The 21,400-nt window shown below is 52.7% G+C and overlaps 1 protein-coding gene across 1 annotated transcript in view; it reads left to right on the forward strand.

Moving 5' to 3' along the window:
• TMEM121 (transmembrane protein 121) overlaps nucleotides 1-20,908 on the forward strand; it is a 40,339-nt gene extending 19,431 nt beyond the window's left edge. Inside the window, exon 2 of the mRNA XM_050977603.1 lies at nucleotides 14,696-20,908. Within this exon, the coding sequence (XP_050833560.1) occupies nucleotides 15,324-16,262 (939 nt within the window). The 5' untranslated portion in view covers nucleotides 14,696-15,323 and the 3' untranslated portion in view covers nucleotides 16,263-20,908. The remainder of the gene's footprint in view (nucleotides 1-14,695) is intronic.
• Nucleotides 20,909-21,400: the final 492 nt, after the last annotated feature.

Here is a 21,400-nt window from a genome sequence, read left to right on the forward strand (position 1 = left end):
TGTAGCTCACACAAACACCTTGCAGAATTTCACTTGTGTTCCACCTCAGAGGAGAGAAAAGACAGCTCTCTGCAGTCTCTCCTACAAGTATACTTGAGCTGTTTTGGAGTGCAGCACAAAGAAATCAGCTTTCCATGGGAAGAGAATACAAAGATGGCTCAGTATTCTTGTAGGAACACTCAAACCGGTGCGCCGCTCATCCCCCCAGGACCAGGGAGGTTTGGAGGGTCAGAGGACCCCCTAACCCAGCCACAGGGCAGGGCTGAGCACTGCAGAGGGGTTGTACCCCCACAGCTCACACTGCAAGCTGGAGCTGCCCTCACTTCTTGTGGGCAAACAAGTCCAGGAGGTGGAAAGCATGTCCTGCATGGGCCAGCTCACCTGGCAGGACATCCCTCTGCTCCTCTGGCAGGACATCAGGGTTTGGTGATGTGGTTAGAAACCCCCAGCTGGCACCACAGGCAAGGGGCACAGCCACTAGCTCCAGCCCATCCCACAGGAGCAGGGTGATATCTGTGACACACAATGGGGTCAGTAAGAGGTGTTTGGAAAGGAGGGATTCAGGGGGCTCTGTAGAACACAGCACAAGGTGAAAGCAGGGTCCCACCATCCCTACAGCAGTGCCCTGGAGGTGGGCTGTGTTTGGCTGGGGAGTGGGGCAACTCCATCCCAAAAGCAGAACTTCCCCTGGCAGGGCTTCCCCTGCAGAACATCCAGACCCCAGCCATGCTGGGGAGCCCCACAGCAGGAGCCCTGACACCCCCAGACCAGGGCACCCTCAGACAACCCAGGAGCAAACACCCAGCTGGCATTCTCCACTCACTGGGTTCAGCAAAGCTGAAATAAGAGAAATCACACTGAAATCAGTCCCTGGGGGCCTAGAGATGCTCCAAGTCTAGAGAGAGCAGAAAGCTGCTGGCGCTTGCCCTGGAAGAGTGGGGTTCCTGCTGCAAAGCTGCTCCAGCTTTGGCACAGCCCTGGTCCTCAGCTCTGTTTCTGAAGTGGGAACACCTGGCAATGGGTTTTGGGGTGAGCTGAGTCCTTGGGCAGTGCCTGCACCCTGCCCCAGCCAGCCCAGAGGGGCCAGCCAGGCACTGGGCAGGACCCGGGGCTGGAGGATTCCCCTCAGCTGCACAGTTCCTGCTGCGCCCCACAGACCACAGAAATTCGTGATTCTCTGTCCCTTAGTTGGCCTCTGTGCTCATTCCCAGCCCCTCTGGGCTTGCAGAGGACGTGGGGATGCCCCTGCAGGGAGGAGCTGAGCCTGCTGGTGGCTACAAGGTGCAGGAATTATGTGGCACTGTGGCAGACATTGGCTACCTAATTACAGAGCAATTAACCACCCAGAGCGGGGCCTTCCTTACCTTGGGCAAATCTGTAAATACAGGGAAGAGCTGTAAGGCACAGGGACACAGCAGAGCCCCCCTGGAGGAGTGGTGGTGGAGCATCCCCGGGTCTCACCTGCTTTCCAGGGGGACCTGGGCTTCCAGGAATCCTGAGGAGAAATGGTTGTTGCCTAATGGGGCCACAGGGATCCCATGGGAGGGATCCCAGACAGAGAGTGGGAAAGGCTGGGGCTGAGCAAGGGTGGGAGAGGGAAAATGGTGCTGCAGAAATCAGTGCAAGATGCTGGCATGGTGCTTAGGGAGGGCTTCCAGAAGCAGTTTCAGAATTAAAATTAAAATAACAGCTGATGGCAGCTGCACTCACTGTGCCTCTGCGGCCAGATGGGTTTTTTGCCGCAGCCCCCAGTCCCCACCAGTCTCCCACCATCCCCCCCAGTCTCCCCCAGCCTCCCCAAATCCCACCACTTCCTTAGCTGGGATTCAGCACTGCCTGTTTTGTACAGGAGGGATGCTCTGCAAACATCAGTTTTCCTGTGCCTCGTGCAGTTGAAAATTCAGTGAGAAACACCTGCCATTTACCACATTTCATGTTTGCCACCATCATATTTTCTGAAAAATCCTCTTTTCCCAGGATTCTTCTCCTGGGAAGCTGAGAAGCCTCCCAGAAAATGAAAACAATATTATGTCATCTGCTTCTCCCATGTTTTGCTGCTTTGGAATGTGGTTGGAGATTGTTTATCCAACAGGTGATTGTTCCATTGGTTTCATGTGAATTGTTTTGACTTAATAACCAATCATGGTCAGGCTGTGTCAGGACTCTGAAGAGTCATGGGTTTTTCATTATTATCTTGTTAGGCCTTCTGCTGTATCCTTTCTGTATTCCTAAGTATAGTTTTAGTATAGTATTCTTTAATATCATAAATTAATAAATTAGCCTTCTAAGAACATGGAGTCAGATTCATCATCTCCATCCCTCGTCTGGGGACCCTGAAAATACCACACATCTTCTCTCTGGAAAACTGGGAAATGTCTGCTCCACTCCACACTTCATCCCCCTATCCCAGGCAAGAGATTCCCTCCCAGTGGGGGAGAATATGTGTGATGACGAATCCTCTTCCCCTGGGTCTAAGTTTTCTAGCAAACCACATTCATTGTTCCTGAAAAGTCCAAGCCATCTGCTACTGCAAATGCAGTCTAAAGTTATCAGCAGAGGGGAGGGATGGAGGAGGGTAAAGTGACACCAGAGAGAAAGGAAATATTTCTGAGGCTGAGCAAAGCATCCCAGGATTGCTCCTAGCCACTCTTTGTAGTTGTTTTATTTTGCTCAAAACCCCAAGTGAAAATAATTAAATGACTGCCAAACAGAAATAATTTATATTGGATTTTCAGTCTGTCTGCCAGACCAGAACTAACTCGTCATTCTGACACCCCTAACCTCTGCCAAGGAGGAGAGATGCTCTCTGTGCTGCCCTGGGGACACCCCAAATCCCAGCTGTGAGGCACCCTCACAACCCTGTGGCTGTGACCTGGAGCTGGGAATGCCCTCGCTGGCGTGGTCTGCTGTGGCAGTTCCCAGGTGCCTGGGTGAGGCTGGGTGTTAGCCATGGCCTGACTGCTTGGCTGGGATCAGCAGCCGGAGAGCTTCCCATGCACATTTTGATTTCAAATGCGGGAAAAGAGAATGAGAAATTAGTCTGTTCTGAGCAGAGGAATGACTTCAAAAATTAACAATTCAGGGCAAGTCTCATTTTTTAAAAAATGCTTCTAAATTAGCCATTTTGGGTCAGTCTCTGTCTCTCATCCTCTGAATATCCCTCATCCCTCCCATTTCATGGAAGGGAGGAAAACAGCAGCTCCTCACTCTCAAACAGCATCTTTCAGCAGCTGGCTAAGCTGCAAAATGGATTAGCTTTGCCTTAAGGCTCTGTACACAGCAATTTCAGGTTTGCTGTGTACAGAGCACAGGAGTTGCATAGCCTTTCCAAGCTAAACATTCCCCGTGAAGCCCCTTCTGGGGATGCCAGGAGATGGAAATGAGCCTCTGGGGCAGCAGCATGCTGGGGAGCAGGGATGGAGAGCGCCAGAAGGTGGGAGAACTGCTCCCACATACAGAGCCAGCACTGAATGGGGGCAGGGCACATTTTCCTGTCATCAGGAATGAGGAGGGAAGGAGTCAGCCCGAAGCCTGGTGGGGACCCTGCTGTTGGGAGCCTGGATCTGGGGTTGAGGAGATGGGCAGAGCCCTTGGGTGAGCATCTCCTCCACCCCCAGGGAGCTGCAGCTGGGGGACAGGGGTGTGGGAGGGGCTGGTGGCAGGTCCTGGCCAGCTGGCCCGTGGGACAGCAGTGACGCTCTCACAGGGGTTGTTTCAGCCCTAGCAGTGGGTGAGGGCAGGGCAAGGGCTGCTGTGTCTGGGCACTCCATCCTGCTTTCTCCCTTGTCCAAGCACCAGCTTTTGAGCTTGCCAGCCTCCCCTTGTGCAAGGGACCTCACCCAGCCACGTCCTTTTGGCAGGAGCTAACTTGCTCTTTTTATGGCAGGAATGAACTCCTGCTCTGGCTGCACTGCCCCACGCACAGCGTGGCTGCAGTGGGAGCCCTGGGGCTGTGCTGGCCAGGAGAAAGCTCCGAGAGACTGGGAGGCAGCCTGTGCCCTCCAGGGCCAGCCAGGGAGCCCGAGTGTGAGCAGCAGAGATAACCTCAGCCCCGGGGCCTTGGTGCCAGTGCACGTCAGCCAGAGATTTCATGGCCAAAGCACATTTAGCATGCGCCCTCTCCCCACCTCCCCTCCTCCCTCCCCCCACAGAGAGAGCCGAATAGCAAGAGTCTGCTTTTGAGGTTGGAAGTCAGGTTTAGAATTTTAATGATATCCTGTATCCCACAGCCTTTTATTTGGGGAGAAACCGCTGTAAATGACCCATTTTTCTTCATATAATGATAATCATTAGCAAGAGGAAAATGAGCACTGAAGCCGGGCACAACCGCAGTCACATACTGGATGGGGTGGCTGATTCTGACTGGCAAAATGCTCCATGGAGAAATATACCTTTTATACTTAGGAGGAACATAAAGATGTCTTTAAGCATGCATGTAAATTTATAACAAATAAGTCACTGTGGCTTGAAACGGGAAGCTGGAGACAGCAGCCATAAATATTTGATCTCTTTGGCAGAGCAAAGCAAGCTGTCACATCCTCCTGTCACATCCTCCTGGGGGACAGGACCTGGCCGTGCTGTCAGGTGGGGAGCCCATCTCCCATCTGAGCTTCTCCTCACCCAGGACCTGGCAAGGAGGAATCTGGGAGCTCCCCACTGTTGCCGACATGTTTTATGAAAAATCCTTTACTTAGGATTTTCCCCTCCTGAGAGCTGAGAGGCCTCAGGAACAAACTGTAAACAATTCTTATCTGCTGCTGTGGAATGCAACAGAGGAAATCTGTGATTGGCCCCGTCAGACTGTTTCCAATTAAGAGCCTATCACAGAACACCTGTCCGGCTGGTCTCGGTCTGAGAAGACTTGTTTTGAGATTCCTATTCTATTCTTAGCATAGCATGGTAGTGAAATCCTTCTCTCTATTCTTTTAGTATAGTTTTTATATATTATCTATCATATAATAATAAATCAAGCCTTCTGACACATGGAGTCAACTTTATCGTCTCTTCCCTCATCCTGAGACCCCTCTGAATGAGGTAACACCCCACATCTCAGGCATAGCCCCTGCTCCTGGTTTGTTTAAAGGAAGGAAATAATTTCATTAGTAAGGAAAGCCTGAAAAGCCAAGTTTGTGCAAACAAAAGCCTTAGTCCCAAGAAGCAGCACACACCTCTGAGGTGCTGTCTGACCCCTGGCTGGTCTGAGCTGCTCTGCTGGAATCGTCCCCACCTGGCTGGGGATGGATGTAAAGGAGAGGGAATACTGGAATACACAAGTTATTACTTCAAATCCCCCAGGCCATGCTTGTCTCAGTCCCCCCAAGCCCTTCCTGCTGCATGCTGGCTGGCACATGTGCAAGGGGCTGAGGCAGCTCCCAGCACCGCTCCTGCCTGGCTCCCAGCTATGAACAGGAGGTGCTGTGCTGACTTTCCTTTGAGCTGACACTCAAAGCCCCTCATTTAGTTCCCAGACTTCAGCCTAGAAGTCACCGTCTGCCTCTGACCACCGTGTTCAAGCAGCTAAAAGTTCAATTAAGTGTGACCCAAGGAAAACCTATAAACATATAATTGATTGGGAGAGTGAGTCCTGGCCCCAGGTGATTGCTCTCTTCTGGAGTGGCCTGCAGCAGCCCCTTGGCCTGGCTCATATGCCAAGGAGGGAGCTGGTTAGGTTTGTGAGGGATATAAGGAGCCTGGTCTCTGGGTGCTGGAATTGAATTAGACATCAATAAGACAGATTTTATTAGATTTATTAGATGGCTGGTAGAGAGAAGGCTAGAAACCAGAGGAAGAGAAGTGTCTTCCCAGTGACCTCAGGGTGCCATTATTTTTCTTGCACTGTGTCATATGGGTGCAGTGTCATCTCCCAGGTGATGCCAGAGTAGCAGATGCCAGCACTGCCCCATCCCAGAGGCTGAGGCACGGGCAGGATGAGGAGGGTGACCTGGAGCTCAGTGCAGAGAGCCTTGTTCCAGAAGGAACTGGCACTGGCACGGACTTCATGATGGTGAACAAGGGCAGAGCAGAACACACTGAGGCCCATCTCCAGGCTGTGGCACCAGCAGCCCCAGCTGTGATTTCAAACAGGTTCCCAGCTGTCTGCTGGGGGTGCACCACCAGGAGTTCTCAGGCTGCTAAGGCTTCCTGACAACCAGCATCGAGCTACTCTCATCAATAATTAACATCGGGCCAGCCTTGCCAAAATAAATTCAGCAGTTGTATGGCAAGGCAAAGGTCCTTTGATTTCACAAGCTACCAGCACTTCTGTCTTGTGTGCTGTCCCTGCATTACAAAGGTTTTAGGTGAGCTTTCCATTCAGAAAAATGGCACGATGTTAACGGTGAAGCTTTTACTGGGATACACCCTGCTTTTGCTCAAGAGTCACTGCCCTGGGGAGCAGAAGAAGCTGAGATGCCTTCTCCTCTCCTTCTCCTCAGCTGTCAGGGTGACAGGCTGAGCAGCAGCATGCCTGCTCCCAGGGCAGATGGCTGCCCTGAACCCGGGGGAGCAGCAGAATGCCACAGGTCACCAGAGGACGAGAGCTGTTGTCTCAGGAGAGGCTCTGCCTCAGAAGGGTCTCTGAGGGGCAGACTGAGAAATAAACCCTGTGGGAGTCAGGCAGGCATCACCAGCAGCTCCACCTCAGGGTGCTCTGAGAGGGCAGAGAGCAGCAAAATCACCCCAGGGATTATCTGGCTGCCCCACATCTGCTGCTTCTGCAGAGGCTGAGCCCCTCCCAGGGACACATCCCACTGCCCAGGTGTGTGGCTGGCCAGAGGATGGCTGTGCCAGGCTCAGTGGGAGCTAGTAGACACAATCTCCTTTTATCACAGCCCCGGGCTCTGCTTCTCCATTCCTCCAGAACAGCCAGCAGCTGCCTCCTGTTAATTAGGAGCAGAGCAATCACTCTTAATCAAAGGCCAGACTGGTGGCAGCAGTAGCAGCCTGCTGAGCTCATCCCACCTCCACTAACCCTGTGCTGGGGGCAGAGGGAATAACAGGGGCACAGTTGTTTCTGTGCCACCACAGCTTGGCAGCAGGGACAAGCTGGATGCCACTCCCAGGGAGGGCAGAGATGCCACTTGCTTTGTGTGGCAGCTGATCGGCCTCCGAGGCACCTCCCCAGCTCTATGGTGCTGAATCCTCCCCTCCTCGAGCAGCCAGGCCCTCTGCTCACATGGGGCCCCAAGGGGAGTAAGAATTCTTGTGAGAGCAGGACACCTCAGCCACTCTGGCTGTCCTGCCACCCTGGCACAGGTGCTGGAGCAGCACCTCCCAAACGCTGTTTGAGTGCAGAAAGTCCTCAATGCCTTCACCATCGAGTAGAGCAGAGCTCTCCAGGATTGTAGTTTGGGAGTCAGACCTCCTTGTCATCCCAGCTCTCCCTTTGCAGCTTGCCCTGCTTTCCTTGCACCAGGCATTTCACCCACAGCCTTTCCTTGCATTGTGTGGGGGAGGAGGGGAGAGGGAGAGCTCCCTCTCCTGCTGCCTTCAGTCTGAGAGCCAGCCTGGCCCAGGCCAGAGGAGCCAGCAGTGACTCTGCCCAGGTCTGTACAGGAGCCTGCAAGCCAGCCCTGATCCTTCCAGCCCGTACTGCAGAGTCATCCCTGGCTGAGCCCCCTCTCACACAGGCACGAGATGCCAGCAGCTCTCAGATGCATCTCCCCTGGTAGATCTCCAGAGTTCTGCCCCAGAGCTTCCAGCATCTCCTTCCACACAAGCATGTTTTTAGCACCAGGAAACTCCCAGCGCTCTCCTATATATAGCTTCACACTCCAGTTTTCATTTTATTTTAATTAGCTGATTCCCTCTCCCACCTGCTCTCAGGCACCCAGTGGATTGGGTGAGGGTGCTGGGAGCAGCACTCAGGAAAGTTTGTACCTCTCTGCCAGCACCCCAGGAGAGTGAGGACAAGGATGAGCAAGAGCAGGAAGTTTTCCATCCTCCATCTGTAGGGATTTCCAGCAGGCAGTGGGGGAAAGCATCTGTGTGAGGACTCTGCTCTGGCTCCATGATTTCCTTTCCCCCAGCACTGACAGTGGGAGGTTATTTGAGGACATGGTTGTGAGTCACACACAAAAGTACATCCTCAGGCTACTGAAATCGGATCCAAGCTTTGTGCTCCTGGCCTGGCTTGCTCCTGGTGTTTGCATTCATGCCTACTGATGGTACAGGAAAAATCCAAGCTGTGGTCCTTGTGTGCAGGTGAAATTTGTTGACCACTTGAGTGAGGCCTTTCTATGCAGGAGGGCCTGGACAGAAAGAGATGGAGACCCTTCTATCCAGCAGAGGTCAGAGCTGGTGGTGTGCTGCTGGATTTTAGTGAGGTGATTTGTTCAACTGCAAGTTGCAGGTGCACTCTCAGTCCTGCCATGCCTGAGGCAGGAAATCCTTTTGTTCCCAGCCCAAGGATGGCACAGCTCCTTCAGAGGAAAGCCAAACGGTTTTTGGGCAGGGACAGGACCAGGGAGGGTGTTGCTTTTAGCTCAGACAGCTCCCTCTGGAGTGACCTGGGGGTGTGCTGGAGGAAACGTGTAAAATCTAACAGCATCTCCCAAAAAGTGAAGTATGAAAAGCAAAAAAAAAAAAAAACAAAAAAAAAAAACAAAAAACAAAACAAAAAAAAAAAAAAAAAAAAAAAACCCACCAAAAAAAAACCCAAACAAACAAACAAATAAACAAACAAACAAAACCAAAGAAAAACCCCAAACCAACAAACCAGAAAGAGAGTTTGGTTGGGTCAAATTCCCCCAGCAGGGGCAAGTCCTGCATTTGCAGGAGCACTGGCAGTGGAGGGCAGCGGTACAGGGAAAATGCTGATGGTTTGGCAGAGGAGCAGCAAGCCCAGGAGGAGTCCCGAGGTAGCAGAGAGGGAAATGCCCCAGGACCAGTGGGCAAAGCTCTGCTGAAGAGTGATAAAGAGTGCAAGGAGCCTGCAGTAGGGAGAGGAGGGTGGGGATAACTCTGTGAGCAGAACCTGCACTCCACTAAACTCCACGAGCATCTCTCACTGTGGCAAACAGACATTCAGACAGATGTTTGCCAAATGTGCCCTTTTTGACAACAAACCAATGAACCGTGGGGGATTTAGATACTTTTATATCTGGGGTTTGGTCCAGATTAGATCAAAATCTTGAAAATGCACCCAACTTGGAAACGCCAAGAAATTCCTCTGCAGAAGCATTTTGCTGGGAAAATGATAAATTGTTTTGGTAGAGTCAAAATGTGGTGTTATAATTTCACAATTTATGTACAAGTCAAAATGAATCATTTACCTTTAACTATTTTAAACGCCTGAAACATGTAAAAAGGCACTTTTTTTTTTTTGACATGTCTGTCAAATATCATCAAACTCAGCATGTTTGTGAATGGGGAGATGTTCTCAGCAGCTGCAGCTGCCGGTGTCAGCAGGAGAGCCCTGACCAGGATGGCTGTGGGGGACAAAACTGGGAACAAAAAGGCCATCTGTCCATCCATCCATCTGTCCATGCAGCCAGCCTGTGCAGGGCTCTGCTTTGGGCAAGCAGCATTTCCCCACCCCGTCACAAAAGTGATGTGATTGAGAGGGTAGTTTTATTTTTTTTTCCTATTCAGGCAATAGTTCTGGTGCCTTCTGCTTGTGCTTGCTTTTGGGAAAGGGGGCTGAAACGACCCCCAAAGGGGACTGAGGGTGTTTGCAGCAGGAGAGCACAATTGATGCGCTCACTGGTATAAGCAGGAGCTGGTTTTGTCTGACATTGAATTGTTTATTTTGAGCAGGTTCTAGGAACAGTTTGTAGCTCTTTCTCCATCTCTTGATGGGCCTACACAGTAAATTATCTGTAGTCATTAGCAAGTGGGCTGCTTCCTCCTTCAGACACAATTAGTGGGCAGAGTCCGGAAAAATCTTCCTCAATCTCATTTCCTTCACAGGATGTGCTGGAGAGCCCGGTGCTGCCTTGGAGGAGGCGGGGCACAGCCTCTGCCCAGAGCCACCTTCCCTGCTCCTCAGGGTAGGGGCATCCTACCCTTGTTCAGGCGGAAAGGGACCTGGGGGTACTGGCTGAAAGCCCGCTGAACATGAGACAGCAGTGTGCCCTGGCAGCCAAGAAGGCCAATGGATCCTGGCCTGGATCAGGAATAGTGTGGCCAGCAGGAGCAGGGAGGTCATCCCTCCCCTGTGCTCGGTGCTGGTGAGGCTGCACCTTGAGTGCTGTGTCCAGTTCTGGCCCCTCAGTTTGGGAAGGATGTTGAGATGCTGGAGTGTGTCCAGAGGAGGGCAATGAGGCTTGTGATGGGCTTGGAACACAGACCCTGTGAGGAACAACTGAGGGAGGTGGGGCTGTTTACCCTGGAGAAAAGGAGACTCAGAGGTGACCTTATCACTCTCTACAGCTTCCTGAAGGGCTGAAGGGAGGTTGTACACAGGTGGGGTTGGTCTCTTTCACCAGGCAGCACTGACAGAGCAGAGGACACAGTCTCAAGCTACGGCAGGGAAGGTACAGGTTGGATATTAGGAAAAAAATTTTCACTGAAAGAGTAATAAAGTATTGGAATGCTCTTCACAGGGAGGTGATAGAATCACCATCTCTAGATGTGTTTAATAAAAGACTGGACATGGCACTTGGTGCTATAGTCTGGTTGAGATATTAGGGCATAGGTTACCCTCAATGATCTTAGAGGTCTCTTCCAACCTCGTTATTCTGTGATTCTGTGATCCTTCCTCCCTCCCTCTCATGGTCCCCAGGGACTGCCCAGGGTGGGCAAGGTGTAACCTCAGCCTTCAGGTCAGTGAGGCTGAACCAGCAGCAGAAGCATCAAAGGCTCGAGGACAGGCTGGTTTAGAGTTTCTTCTTAGTCAACTGCAGAGCTTGCCCTGTCTGCAAGCCCTATCCTAATGTGGTGCACAGTCACAGGTGCTTCAGGGAGTCACAAATGGTGTAAGCAATGAACAGCAGCTCCCTGTCCCCAGCCTCTGCCGAGAGCAGGGCCCCTGGCTGCGGCTCCCTGGAGCACAGCCTGCTGCCAGGGAGTGGTGCCATCGCTTGGTGCCTCTGCCACAGCTGCCAGGGAGTGGTGCCATCACTTGGTGCCTCTGCCACAGCTGCCCTGGAGTTCCTGAGCAGAGGTGGTTGTGCCCATTGCCTCCTCTTGGCCCATGCTGCCAGGTGGGAGAAGGCCCTGGTGGAGCAGCAGCTCTCCAGAGGGCTGAAGGGCCAAGTGAGGGGGAGCTTTGGATTTACACTCAGGAAAACTGGAATAAATCAAAGCAATTAAAGTGCAAATGAAGCTTTAAGCAATGCGGCATCCTAATTACCTGGGAAGCGCGTTGTGTATACTTCTGTCTCACTCCCTTTTTTAAAATAGACAGGATCCAAATTACATAAATAATTTAAATTAATTTGCCAGGTAGAGCTGAGCTTTGGGAAGCGCTGTTAATGACGATGTTTTGCAGGGGCTCCAGGAGCCCTGCAGGCTGTCTGCAGCTGTGGCTCCCGGGCTGGGAGATGGGGTTTGTGTGGGATCCTGCATCCCTCAGCTCCCGGCTGCTGTGCCGGGAGGGGCTGGGCAGAGGCAGGAGAGGAGGGCGCTGTGATGGGTGGCCTGAAAGGGCAGAGCCAGCAGTAATTAATCACTGCAATTAGCCACTGGCATCGCAGGCAAAAGCACACTTTGGTTTTCTTCCAGACTGCCTGGGCTGGTGGTGGAGCAAGGCTGTGACCGCACGTCCTTGGGTAAGCACGAGTGCTTTACAGCGTCTGGGAGAGCCTGGAAAAAGAAGTGCAAGACCAAGAAATAATTTCTGAGACAGATTAGAGGCACCAGAGGAATAGGGCAAGGGCTGGCTGCACTAATGCTGCTCCTTCCCCTCAGTGCCAGAGGAAGCATAGCAGCGGTGAGAGTGCAAACCCTGCCCTTCAGCCGGGCTTGGACTCATCTGCAGGACCCCTGAGTCTCTCCAGGAAATCTGCAGCCCCCTCCATTCCCACTGAAGCCTCTCCCATCCTGCAGGGCAGCTGGGAAGGGGCAGGCTGGGCTGGGAAATGGGGTGTCCCCAAGCACACCCCAGAGATGGAGAGGGGACAGGCTGCTGCTCCCCATTCCCTGCTGCTGGCCTTAACTGGTGGGGCTGGATGCTGGCCTTGGGCTCTGCCTTCTCAGCTGGTGACACACTGAGTCACTGAGGTCATTTGCTCACTCCAGTGCAATGAAGCTGTTTGGGTGGGGTAGAAGGAGAGGAGAAGAAGCAATTAGGGATTAAATTTTGTCCTGGTAAGGAGGCCTGTAGTGTCCAAGACTGAAGCATCGCTTCATCACCTGCTTGTGGGAATCCTGGCACCAGGAGGGATGCCAAAGCTGTTAGATCCCTTCTCTAGGAAGCTGCCAGGCTGGCTCACTGACATCCATAGCACTCCAAGCCCTTTATGTTCAGGTGGGCTGCCTTTTCTTTACAAGAATTCCTGCAGGAAGGAAGTGGTTATTGTCTTGCTTACTTGGCACAGTTCTCAGGCAGTTTCTGAATGTACTGTCCGATGCGGCCATTTAAAAGTTACCAAGAAATGGCTGTTTAAAAACGACCTGCTTTTCTCTAATAGTCCTGCCAGGAGAGTTTTATGTGCCTCCTCCCCGACAGGCTGGTCAGGCGTCACTCACATTGGCAAGCTCTGCTCCATGGATCTGCAAAGGACTCTGTGTTTCTTTCCAGCATCAGGGCTTTGAGGGTTGGGGAAAACACCAGCTCTTGGGAAATCAGGAGAGGGGCTCACGATGCAGCAAGTGCTTGGAAACAATTCGGAAAAGGCAAGAAAGGTGCTTACCCTGGCCAGTGCGTGATGTGACTGGGGAGGAAGCAGTGCCCGAGCCCTGTGACTCAGTCCTTCCTCCCCTCTGAAAGGTCATCACCACAAATGTTTGTCAAACACAGCCCGGGCTGCCCTGAGCCCTTCAGGAGCAGACACCGGGGAAGGATCTGTCATTTGAACCTATCCTTTTTTGCTGAAAATGATCTGCTCACCAGCGGTGGTTAACGACCTGTGGGCTGCCGCTGTAAACGCTGTGAATTAACACCTTTGGGTGCCCTGGGTGTTCGCCAGGAGGCACGGAAGGGTTTCCTGCCTGGTTTCATGTAGGCATGAGGAGAGAGCTGTGCCTTCCCCCAGCTCCCCAGAGCACACCAGGAACTCCAGGGCACAGGGACAGGATTTACAAGCAAGCTGCTTCCAAACCTCACCGTGCTGTGATGCAACCCACTGCCCTTTGAATAACTGCTGTCTTTTGAAGGCATAAATACTTACAGGGTGAAAGAAAAAAAAAAAAGCCACCATTCCCTCCTGAAAGAGCTAATTTATCTGGAATTATCTATCTTTGGCTATAAATCCTCTGTAAAACTTGGCATGAGTTTTGAGGCAGTTACAGCAGTGACCGTATATTTTTATCTGAAACCTCGAGAAAGAACAAACTGAAGCCCCAAACGGCAGCTCTGAGTTGGTGCAGAGAGCCACGCTGGTGAGTGGGGTTGCAGGGACTGCCTTGCCTGGGAAGCGCCATGCAGCATTTCTCGTGAATTCCCACTACTTCTTTTTGGTTTCTTTCTGAGCAATTCCTGCTTGAGAAATTATTTTAACATGCCAATTTTTCTTGCTGGCAGCAGACTCAGAAGAGCATCCAGAGGGTCCTGGCTGGAGCAGCAGCCTTAAGGCCCCTTGCAAACGTTTGCTGAACACCACATCCTTTGTAAAGCAGGGCACCGGTACATGCATCCCTGCTGTCCACCTACTCAGGCTCAAGGCAGGGCTGGCCCTGACTCATCTGGCTTCCCACTTTCTTTTCTTTGTTCTTGTCTCCCTGAAGCAGGAGAGGATCCAGTTTTTATTTAAATGAGGCCCTATAAACATAAGCAGCTGCAAAGTAGGGCAGGTTTTTAATGGCTTACACCTCCTTGAGCTTGGCTTCTTCCCTTCAGCCTCTGTGGCTGTGATCAGGGTCTGTCTCCACAAGAGCACTTCAATGACATTTTTGCATGCACTGGGACCTACCTGTGAATTTCTGGGAGTGCATTCCCTGCACAGAAAAGATTAACAAATTAATTAGGCAAGCACAGCACACGAGGAGGAGCTGTGTCCACGAGCAGCTGAACCAGTCCAGAAAGCTGCTGGGACATGATGACACCCTGGGGACAGCTTTTCCCTGTTCCCCATGTGCCGGCCCTGACCTCACCCCTGCTTGAGGAGGGACGTGCCCCACACCCTGAGAGCTGTTCAGTAACTGGAAGAATCCCATGGCTGTAGTTAAGCAGAAGTGTCCAGGCTGGGACCTCTGCAGTAACTTGTGGGTCTGTGTCCCTGCTAGAGCAGGGATACCTGGAGCTGGGAATGCTGTGAACCTGTGTGTCCCCACCAGGTTTGTGTTTTTGTGTCACTGCTGCTGGAACAGCAGAAGCACACAGGGTGTGCTTGCTGAGGAGTTCTGGACAGGCAGAGCCCGTGGAAGGGCAGCAGGCTGCAATCCCTGCAGGACAGCCTGTGCTGTGTTTGTGCCAGTGAAAAGCTGTTCTGCACCCTCACACACAGGCCCAGGGTGTGGTGGGTGCCCCGTGGTGGGATGGCACCTGATGGGAGCCTGGCTCTCGCTGTGGTGTGCTGGAGCTGTTGTCATTGCCACCATTCCGTGGTCAGCTCCCAGAGGGACCCTAACGCTCGCTCTTTGCTGTCTTTTGCAGGAATGGAGGGATGCAGGTACAGCTGGGAGCAGCAGGGCACCAGCACAGCCTTTTGGGATAGGCGTGAAGGGGATTGCCTGTGAGGACACAGCAGGAGCCCCCCCGACCCTGGAGGAACCTGGGATCTCACTGGGAACAGGGAGAGCTCCCCTTCCACTCTGTCACCTGCCGTATTTCCAGGGATCTATACCAGGATTTGGGGCTTGGAGCCTGGAAGCTTCTTAGTGCCATAGGACTGCTGGAGAGCCTGACAGCGATGGGGGACCCACCAGCGAGGAGGGACGTTCCTCCAGGAGGCCCTGCACAGCCGTGAGCCCTGGCTGCTGGTGGTGGAGGGTGCCTGGGGCTGGGCTGCTCAGCCAGCCCTGGGCTGGGGGCAGAGCCACGGTGCCTGCAGGGCACGGCCCCTGAGGGGCGAAGGGCCGGCGCGGGGTCTGCAGGGGCAGCCCCGAGCCCCGGGACAGTGGGGCTGCCAGCCGAGCCACTGCTCCTGCAGGCACCTCCCCCTGGGGCGGCAGCGGGGGACAGAGCGGCGCTGGGTCCCTGGGCCGGCCGCGGATGCGCCCCCGCGCCCCGCCGGCGGGAGCGCTCCCCTAGCGCCGAGGGCCGCAGGGCCGCCCGCCTCACCATGGTGCTGCCGCCGCCAGACAGGCGCCACGTCTGCCTCACCACCATCGTCATCATGACCAGCATGGCCTTCATGGACGCCTACCTGGTGGAGCAGAACCAGGGGCCCCGCAAGATCGGCGTCTGCATCATCGTGCTGGTGGGGGACATCTGCTTCCTCATCGTGCTGCGCTACGTGGCCGTGTGGGTGGGTGCCGAGGTGAAGACGGCCAAGCGGGGCTACGCCATGATCCTGTGGTTCCTCTACATCTTCGTGCTGGAGATCAAGCTATATTTCATCTTTCAGAATTACAAGGCGGACAAGAAGAACCTGGAGACGGTGGCCAGGAAAGCTCTGACCCTGCTGCTCTCCATCTGTGTGCCGGGGCTCTACCTGGTGCTGGTGGCCTTGGACAGCATGGAGTACATACGGACCTTTCGGAAGAAAGAGGACTTGCGGGGACGCCTCTTCTGGGTGGCCCTTGACCTGCTGGATATCTTGGACATCCAGGCCAACCTGTGGGAGCCACACAGGACCGGCCTGCCCATCTGGGCAGAGGGGCTCATGTTCTTCTACTGCTACATACTCCTGCTGATCCTGCCTTGCGTGTCCCTCAGTGAGATCAGCATGCAAGGGGAGCACATTGCCCCGCAAAAAATGATGCTCTACCCCGTCCTCAGCCTGGTCACCATCAACATCGTCACCATCTTCATCCGGGCCATCAACATGATCTTGTTCCAGGACAGCAGGGTCTCCACCATCTTTATCGGCAAGAACATCATCGCCATCGCCACCAAGGCGTGCACCTTCCTGGAGTACAAGCGACAGGTGAAGGAGTTCCCGCAGAACGCCATCGCCCTGGAGCTCCAGCAGAACTCCCTCTCACACAACCAGACCATGCACAGCGCACAGGGCATCCCCCACGAGCCGTCACCCACCAGCGAGATCCTGGACACATGAGGGGTCCCCTGGGCCGGTGTTGGTTCGGATGGCCCCGTGCCGAGCGGAGAGGGAGGACGCTGCTTTCCTGCTGCCCGCTGCACGCATGACAGACAAATCCTGGCAGCGAGTGCTCTTCTAGGCACAGAAACACCAACAGCGTTCTAATTGAGCTATGGAGTGTCCTCTAGACGTCTTCATCTCAGGTACAACCCTAGGAGTCCACCAGACAAACCAAATGGACTTGCAAAAGACCTGAACCAGCTGACCCTCTCTCCCCCTCCTGCCACCATCTCCCCTCCCAAGCAAAGACTGCTAAGGCTGCAATGTCCCTTTTTACTCCCTGAGCACCTCACCTTTACTCCAAGCCTGGATCGAAGGTTTTGTTACTGGAGACATTTTTACGGGGTGGGGACAAGGGCATAGGGGTGTGGATGGGGGGGAGGGTGGGGCGTTTCAAGCAGTAAACCCTGTGATCGTAGATGTCTCTTATCTCCAATGGTTGTGTTTACAGTTTCCTATTTATATCAGCTCCAGGGGCTCTCAGGCTGCCCTGTGGGGCAGTGTCCTCGAGGTGGGAGAGAGCAGGGAGCCCTGCAGTGGGGAACGGGGCTAGAGCCGGCGTGTCTGCCCTGGCCCGGACTGAGGAGGACTGAGCCTCCACCAGCACCCTGCACCAACTCTGCCAGGAGCAATATCTGACAAGCTAGAGCTAATCTAATGCTGGTGTTTTATGTATTTCATTCACTCCAAACGACTCAGCACAATATTTCTATTTTTAGAAGGGTGTCGTCCCGTCCCCCCCCCCCTTCTCTCTCTCTCTCTCCCTGCCATCAAGAGCCTCCCTGCCTGCAGCAGCCCCAGCAGCCTCCCCAGCCCCCAGCACTGCTGCTGGCAGGCGGGGGCACCCAGGAGGGATTAGGAACAAGGACGGTGAGGATGCATTTCACTCTGGCATCAAGCATTTATAAAGAGGGCTGCTTTCCACAGCTACTATATTTTTAAAATAAATATTAAAAAAGAAAAAAAAAGAAAAAAAAGCCAAACAAAAAACCCCAACAAACCCCAGAAAAGAGCCGGGATGAATGTGCTGCCCCAGGCAGGTGGCTGGGCCTGGGGATGAGCTGGGCTGGGGTTTCCTCTGCAGGCGTGGGTGGTGCTGAGGGGCTCAGCCACGGGCAGCAGGGTGGGAGGCGAGGGCCAGCCGGACAATAAAAACCCCGTGAGAGCAATGGCTTCTGGTGGTCTCTTTTCTGCCAGCATGGCGAGGGCGAGGCTCAGCTCTCATACAGCCCAAGTCACTTGTCTCTGCTTCTGTCCACCTCCCCTGGACTCCCAAGTGCCATCCCGAGGTTCTGTGCCCTTTTTCCAGCTGCAGTGCTGCCCCAGGGCTGGGTGCATCTCAGCTGCCTGACCCTGGGGGGAGGCACAAGGAGACAAGCAGAAAACCTGCATCTCAAACATGTTGAAATGAGATATTTTTGCCTTTTCTAAACAGAATCTTGCATTTTGAGGAGATGGAATAAAATGCCTGGTGCTGTTTACATTTCTCTCCCACATTTTCCCCTGACTCTGCTTAGTGAATTTGACCTAAATCCACAAATCATTTCAGTTTCCATCTTCTCATCCCATCACAGTTTGTCCAAAACACTTCAACCATCCCTGATCCAGACTTCCAATTTTAGGACCAGACAATCACAGTCTTGCTTGGCCACCCTGTCACCCAGGGATAACTCTAATGTTAATTAAATCCACTGAGAAATAAAACAATATCTTTGCCAAAAAATAGTGAGTTTGTAACAGATTTAGCCAATTGAAAAAGTTTCTTCCCCCTTTCCCTCAGGAAATTGGGCAGGTGATTTAAAAGGTATTAGCAGAAATTAATTAAATTGCTAAATTATTCTGGAATACCTTTGGAATTACATATTACATCTCTGCTGGTTCCTTTGAAATACATGTGATTAGCATCAGTGCAATTAACTCCCAAGTATCTAATAACATTCTGCTGCTCTTTTAGGTAATTAATTTATAAGCCTTTGTTTTATAGTTCTTCCCCAGAGCTGAGCAGAGGAAAACCTTCAGGGAAACCTCTGGAATGGTGCTGTGAACCCTGGAGGCTGGGATGTGCCAGCTGAGGCAGTGCCCAGCATCAGACTGAACCCTGATGCAGAGATCTTTTATCCTGGGGATAAAATCAGTGATCTGGTGGGTTACTCTGGTGGGTTGGGTGTATTTTTGTCCTGTTTCACCCTGACAGCTAGCCCTGCATCCTTGCCTTATATTGGAACACATCAATGTTCCCTTGAGCCTGAGCTGTCACTAAGATTGCTTGGGGGTGTCTGGCTGTGCTCCCTGAAGGCAGCCTGCATGGGAAGGGACTATTGCTTTATCCTCCTGGTCCCATCACTTCCAAGAAGGTTTAGGAGTCCCCACAAGTTTTTCTTGAGATTGCGAGACCCTGCTTTCTACTGCTGATGTGAGGTTTTTGTCTTTGTGGAGTGGGGTGTTGCTGTGGAAGGGCTGCATTAGGAGCAGGAGCAGAGGTCCTGGAGGTAATGCTCACCTGGGATGCACCACATCATTCCCAAAAAGCCACAGGTACTCGAAGCCCACTCTGGTGAAGGGAGAGAGAAGAGGCTTTTCTCATTTTCTGCTGTTCAACATCCCCAGGGCTCCGTGTGCATGGTGCTCTGCCTCAGCAGCACAGCAGCACCTTTCTCTTCAGAGCCAGCTTGGAGCAGGAATGACGTGCTGGCCCCTTCTCAGCAGCTGCCAGAGGGGAGCAGGGAGGGCAGAGCTGGCTGGGAAAGCAGAGAGCCAGAGCAAAGCCCTTGGGGCATGGTGACAGCCCAGCAATAGCAGCACTGCAGCTGCTCTGCCCACTGCCTGCTGTGGGTGATGCCTCTTCCCCAAAATCCAGCCCTGCCAGCACAGACAGGACTCCCAGGAGCCACAGAACCAGCAGGAGGTTTGGCACAGTGGCTGGGCAGGGTGGCTGGCTCCCAGCCTGGCTGGTTGTTAGGGGAAGGTGATATTTTGCTGCGGGCAATGAGAACTAAAGGAAACAATTAAAACTAAATAGGCTGGAACCGAGCAATTTTTCAGTTTTCGGCTGAGAAGAAAAAGAGCTCCTTTGTGAACAGTGAAATCCTCCTGGCAAGCTGTAGGATCCCACCCGATGGAGCAAAAGCTGCACAATTACAATGCAGAAGGGATCCCTGTGCTCCAACAGAAAATACGCAGGGGTGGTGTTCCTTGCTGCCATCAGAACCAGGCCACTAGCACAAGGCAGCCGTGCCCTTGGCAGGGGAGGCTGGTGGTGCTTTGGGGATGAGGCTGGTGCTAAACTACCTATTACCAACCCACTGGTCAGTGCTGAGGCTGCTCCTCCTTCCACGTGACAACCCCTAGAGGAGCCAGGTCCACCCTGTAGCTTGCAGGGCACATCAGAGTCATGGCGCACTCTGGAGATGCAAAAGCTGAGCCTCTGAACCTTTCTGTCAGGCTGGTCCCAAGGGTCAGCAAACTGGCCAGTCCTGCACAGGCACAGAGGAGCTGATATCACCTGCTGGCCAGTGGCAAAGGGCTGGGCCAAACCCACACGTGTCCCAGGCATTGTGGCACTGCAAAGCAGGAGCTCCCAAGTGCAGGAAAGCAAGCCATGCAGGCTGTTGGAATGCATCTAGCCCAGACAAGCCCACCTGGGTATTGTCTGGCTGTGCAAAATTTGGGCAAAGTGGCAGCAAAGGGCTTGAACAACTGCATCCCTGACACTGTATGTGGAAAGAGCCCAGAGCCAGCTCCTGTGTCCCAACAGGAGGTACCTGCAGTACCTCCTCGCTGCCTTGGCCTGACCCACAGGTTTTACCCTCCTGGAGCTCACACACAGCCCACGGCAGCCGAAGCCTTTGCTGCTGCATTCAGCTGTGTTCTGGGGGTTGCTGAGTGGGGCTCCAGCCCGTAGTTTTTCTTTCCCAAGGTCCTGGAAGCTCTCACATGTCCTGCTTGTCCTCACCTCTATTTGGCAGGTGAAAATCTCTGATGCTGCAGCCTCCGTGCAAGGCTGGAGGAGGGTTCAGTCACTGAGCTGAAAGTGCCCCACGGTTCTGCCGCCAGATTCTCCGTGTTTTCATGGCTCTGGTGACTTTACAAAGGGCTCAAAGTGCTTGGGAGGATCTAGGAGAAGAAATCCACCCACCAGGGCCATGCAGCACAAGGATGGACTCTCTGCAGTGCCACCCGGTGCAGCTCCATGCACTGTCACCTGGAACCATACATAAATAAGGATTATTTTTTCCCTTTGGATCAGTCTGGGTTAATTTGATGAGCAGAGACAGACTGAACTTTCATGACAATAACTGTTTTCTTCCCTCCTTCCCCAGATTTCCTTCACTTTTTTAGCTCAGGCCAATGCTGTGATAGAAAACACAGGGCAGGTGTCGAGAGCACCATGACAGCAATTCCCATCCTCCCAAATTCCTCCTGCCCGGGAGCTGTGGTAAAAGTTTGTTTCACACCAATTTAATCCTTACTAAATGCCCTGAATTCTTCAGTTGTGTCTGGCTTTTAGGTCAGGCATCCTTGAAGAACAATATCCATTTAAATTGCTGATTTGGGCTTGGTAATTTAATTTCATCTTAATAAAGATTTTATGTGGTTTTGACATATTCAGTGTCTCGAGTGTATTGACACGGCAGCCTGAAGAAGCATTATGACCATAATGGCTCAAAAAGCATTAAAAAGACCCTGGCAAGGTTTATTGATTGCCCTCTTTTACAGCTGCTTGAAGACAAAGACCAGTCATAGGGAAGAGCGAATACTGTGTTCTGAATTTTTGTGAGCTTCCCGATGTTACAATAAAAGGCAGTTGCAAACAAATGTCTTCAGGCTCTTCATCAGGACATGGAGAAGCAGCAGTCCTGTTGCTGGGATGTTGTTAGGAGGGCAATTATAAAGGAAAAATCCTGCAGACAGCAGAAAAGTCACCTCCAAGGAAGGGATGTCAAAGTGTAAATAAATAAGTAAGTGATGAAGATGCTGTTAGGAAAATTAATCCACAAACACCAGAGGTTTATGTCCAAAAAGGAGACAGAGGAGTCCTTTGGCTTTATTCGAATAAAGGCAGAGGCCATGGGGCATTCCCCTGGGATCTCTCAGAT

Source organism: Serinus canaria, chromosome 8 (assembly GCF_022539315.1).
Source record: "Serinus canaria isolate serCan28SL12 chromosome 8, serCan2020, whole genome shotgun sequence".
In the NCBI taxonomy this organism is placed as follows: Eukaryota; Metazoa; Chordata; class Aves; order Passeriformes; family Fringillidae; genus Serinus; species Serinus canaria.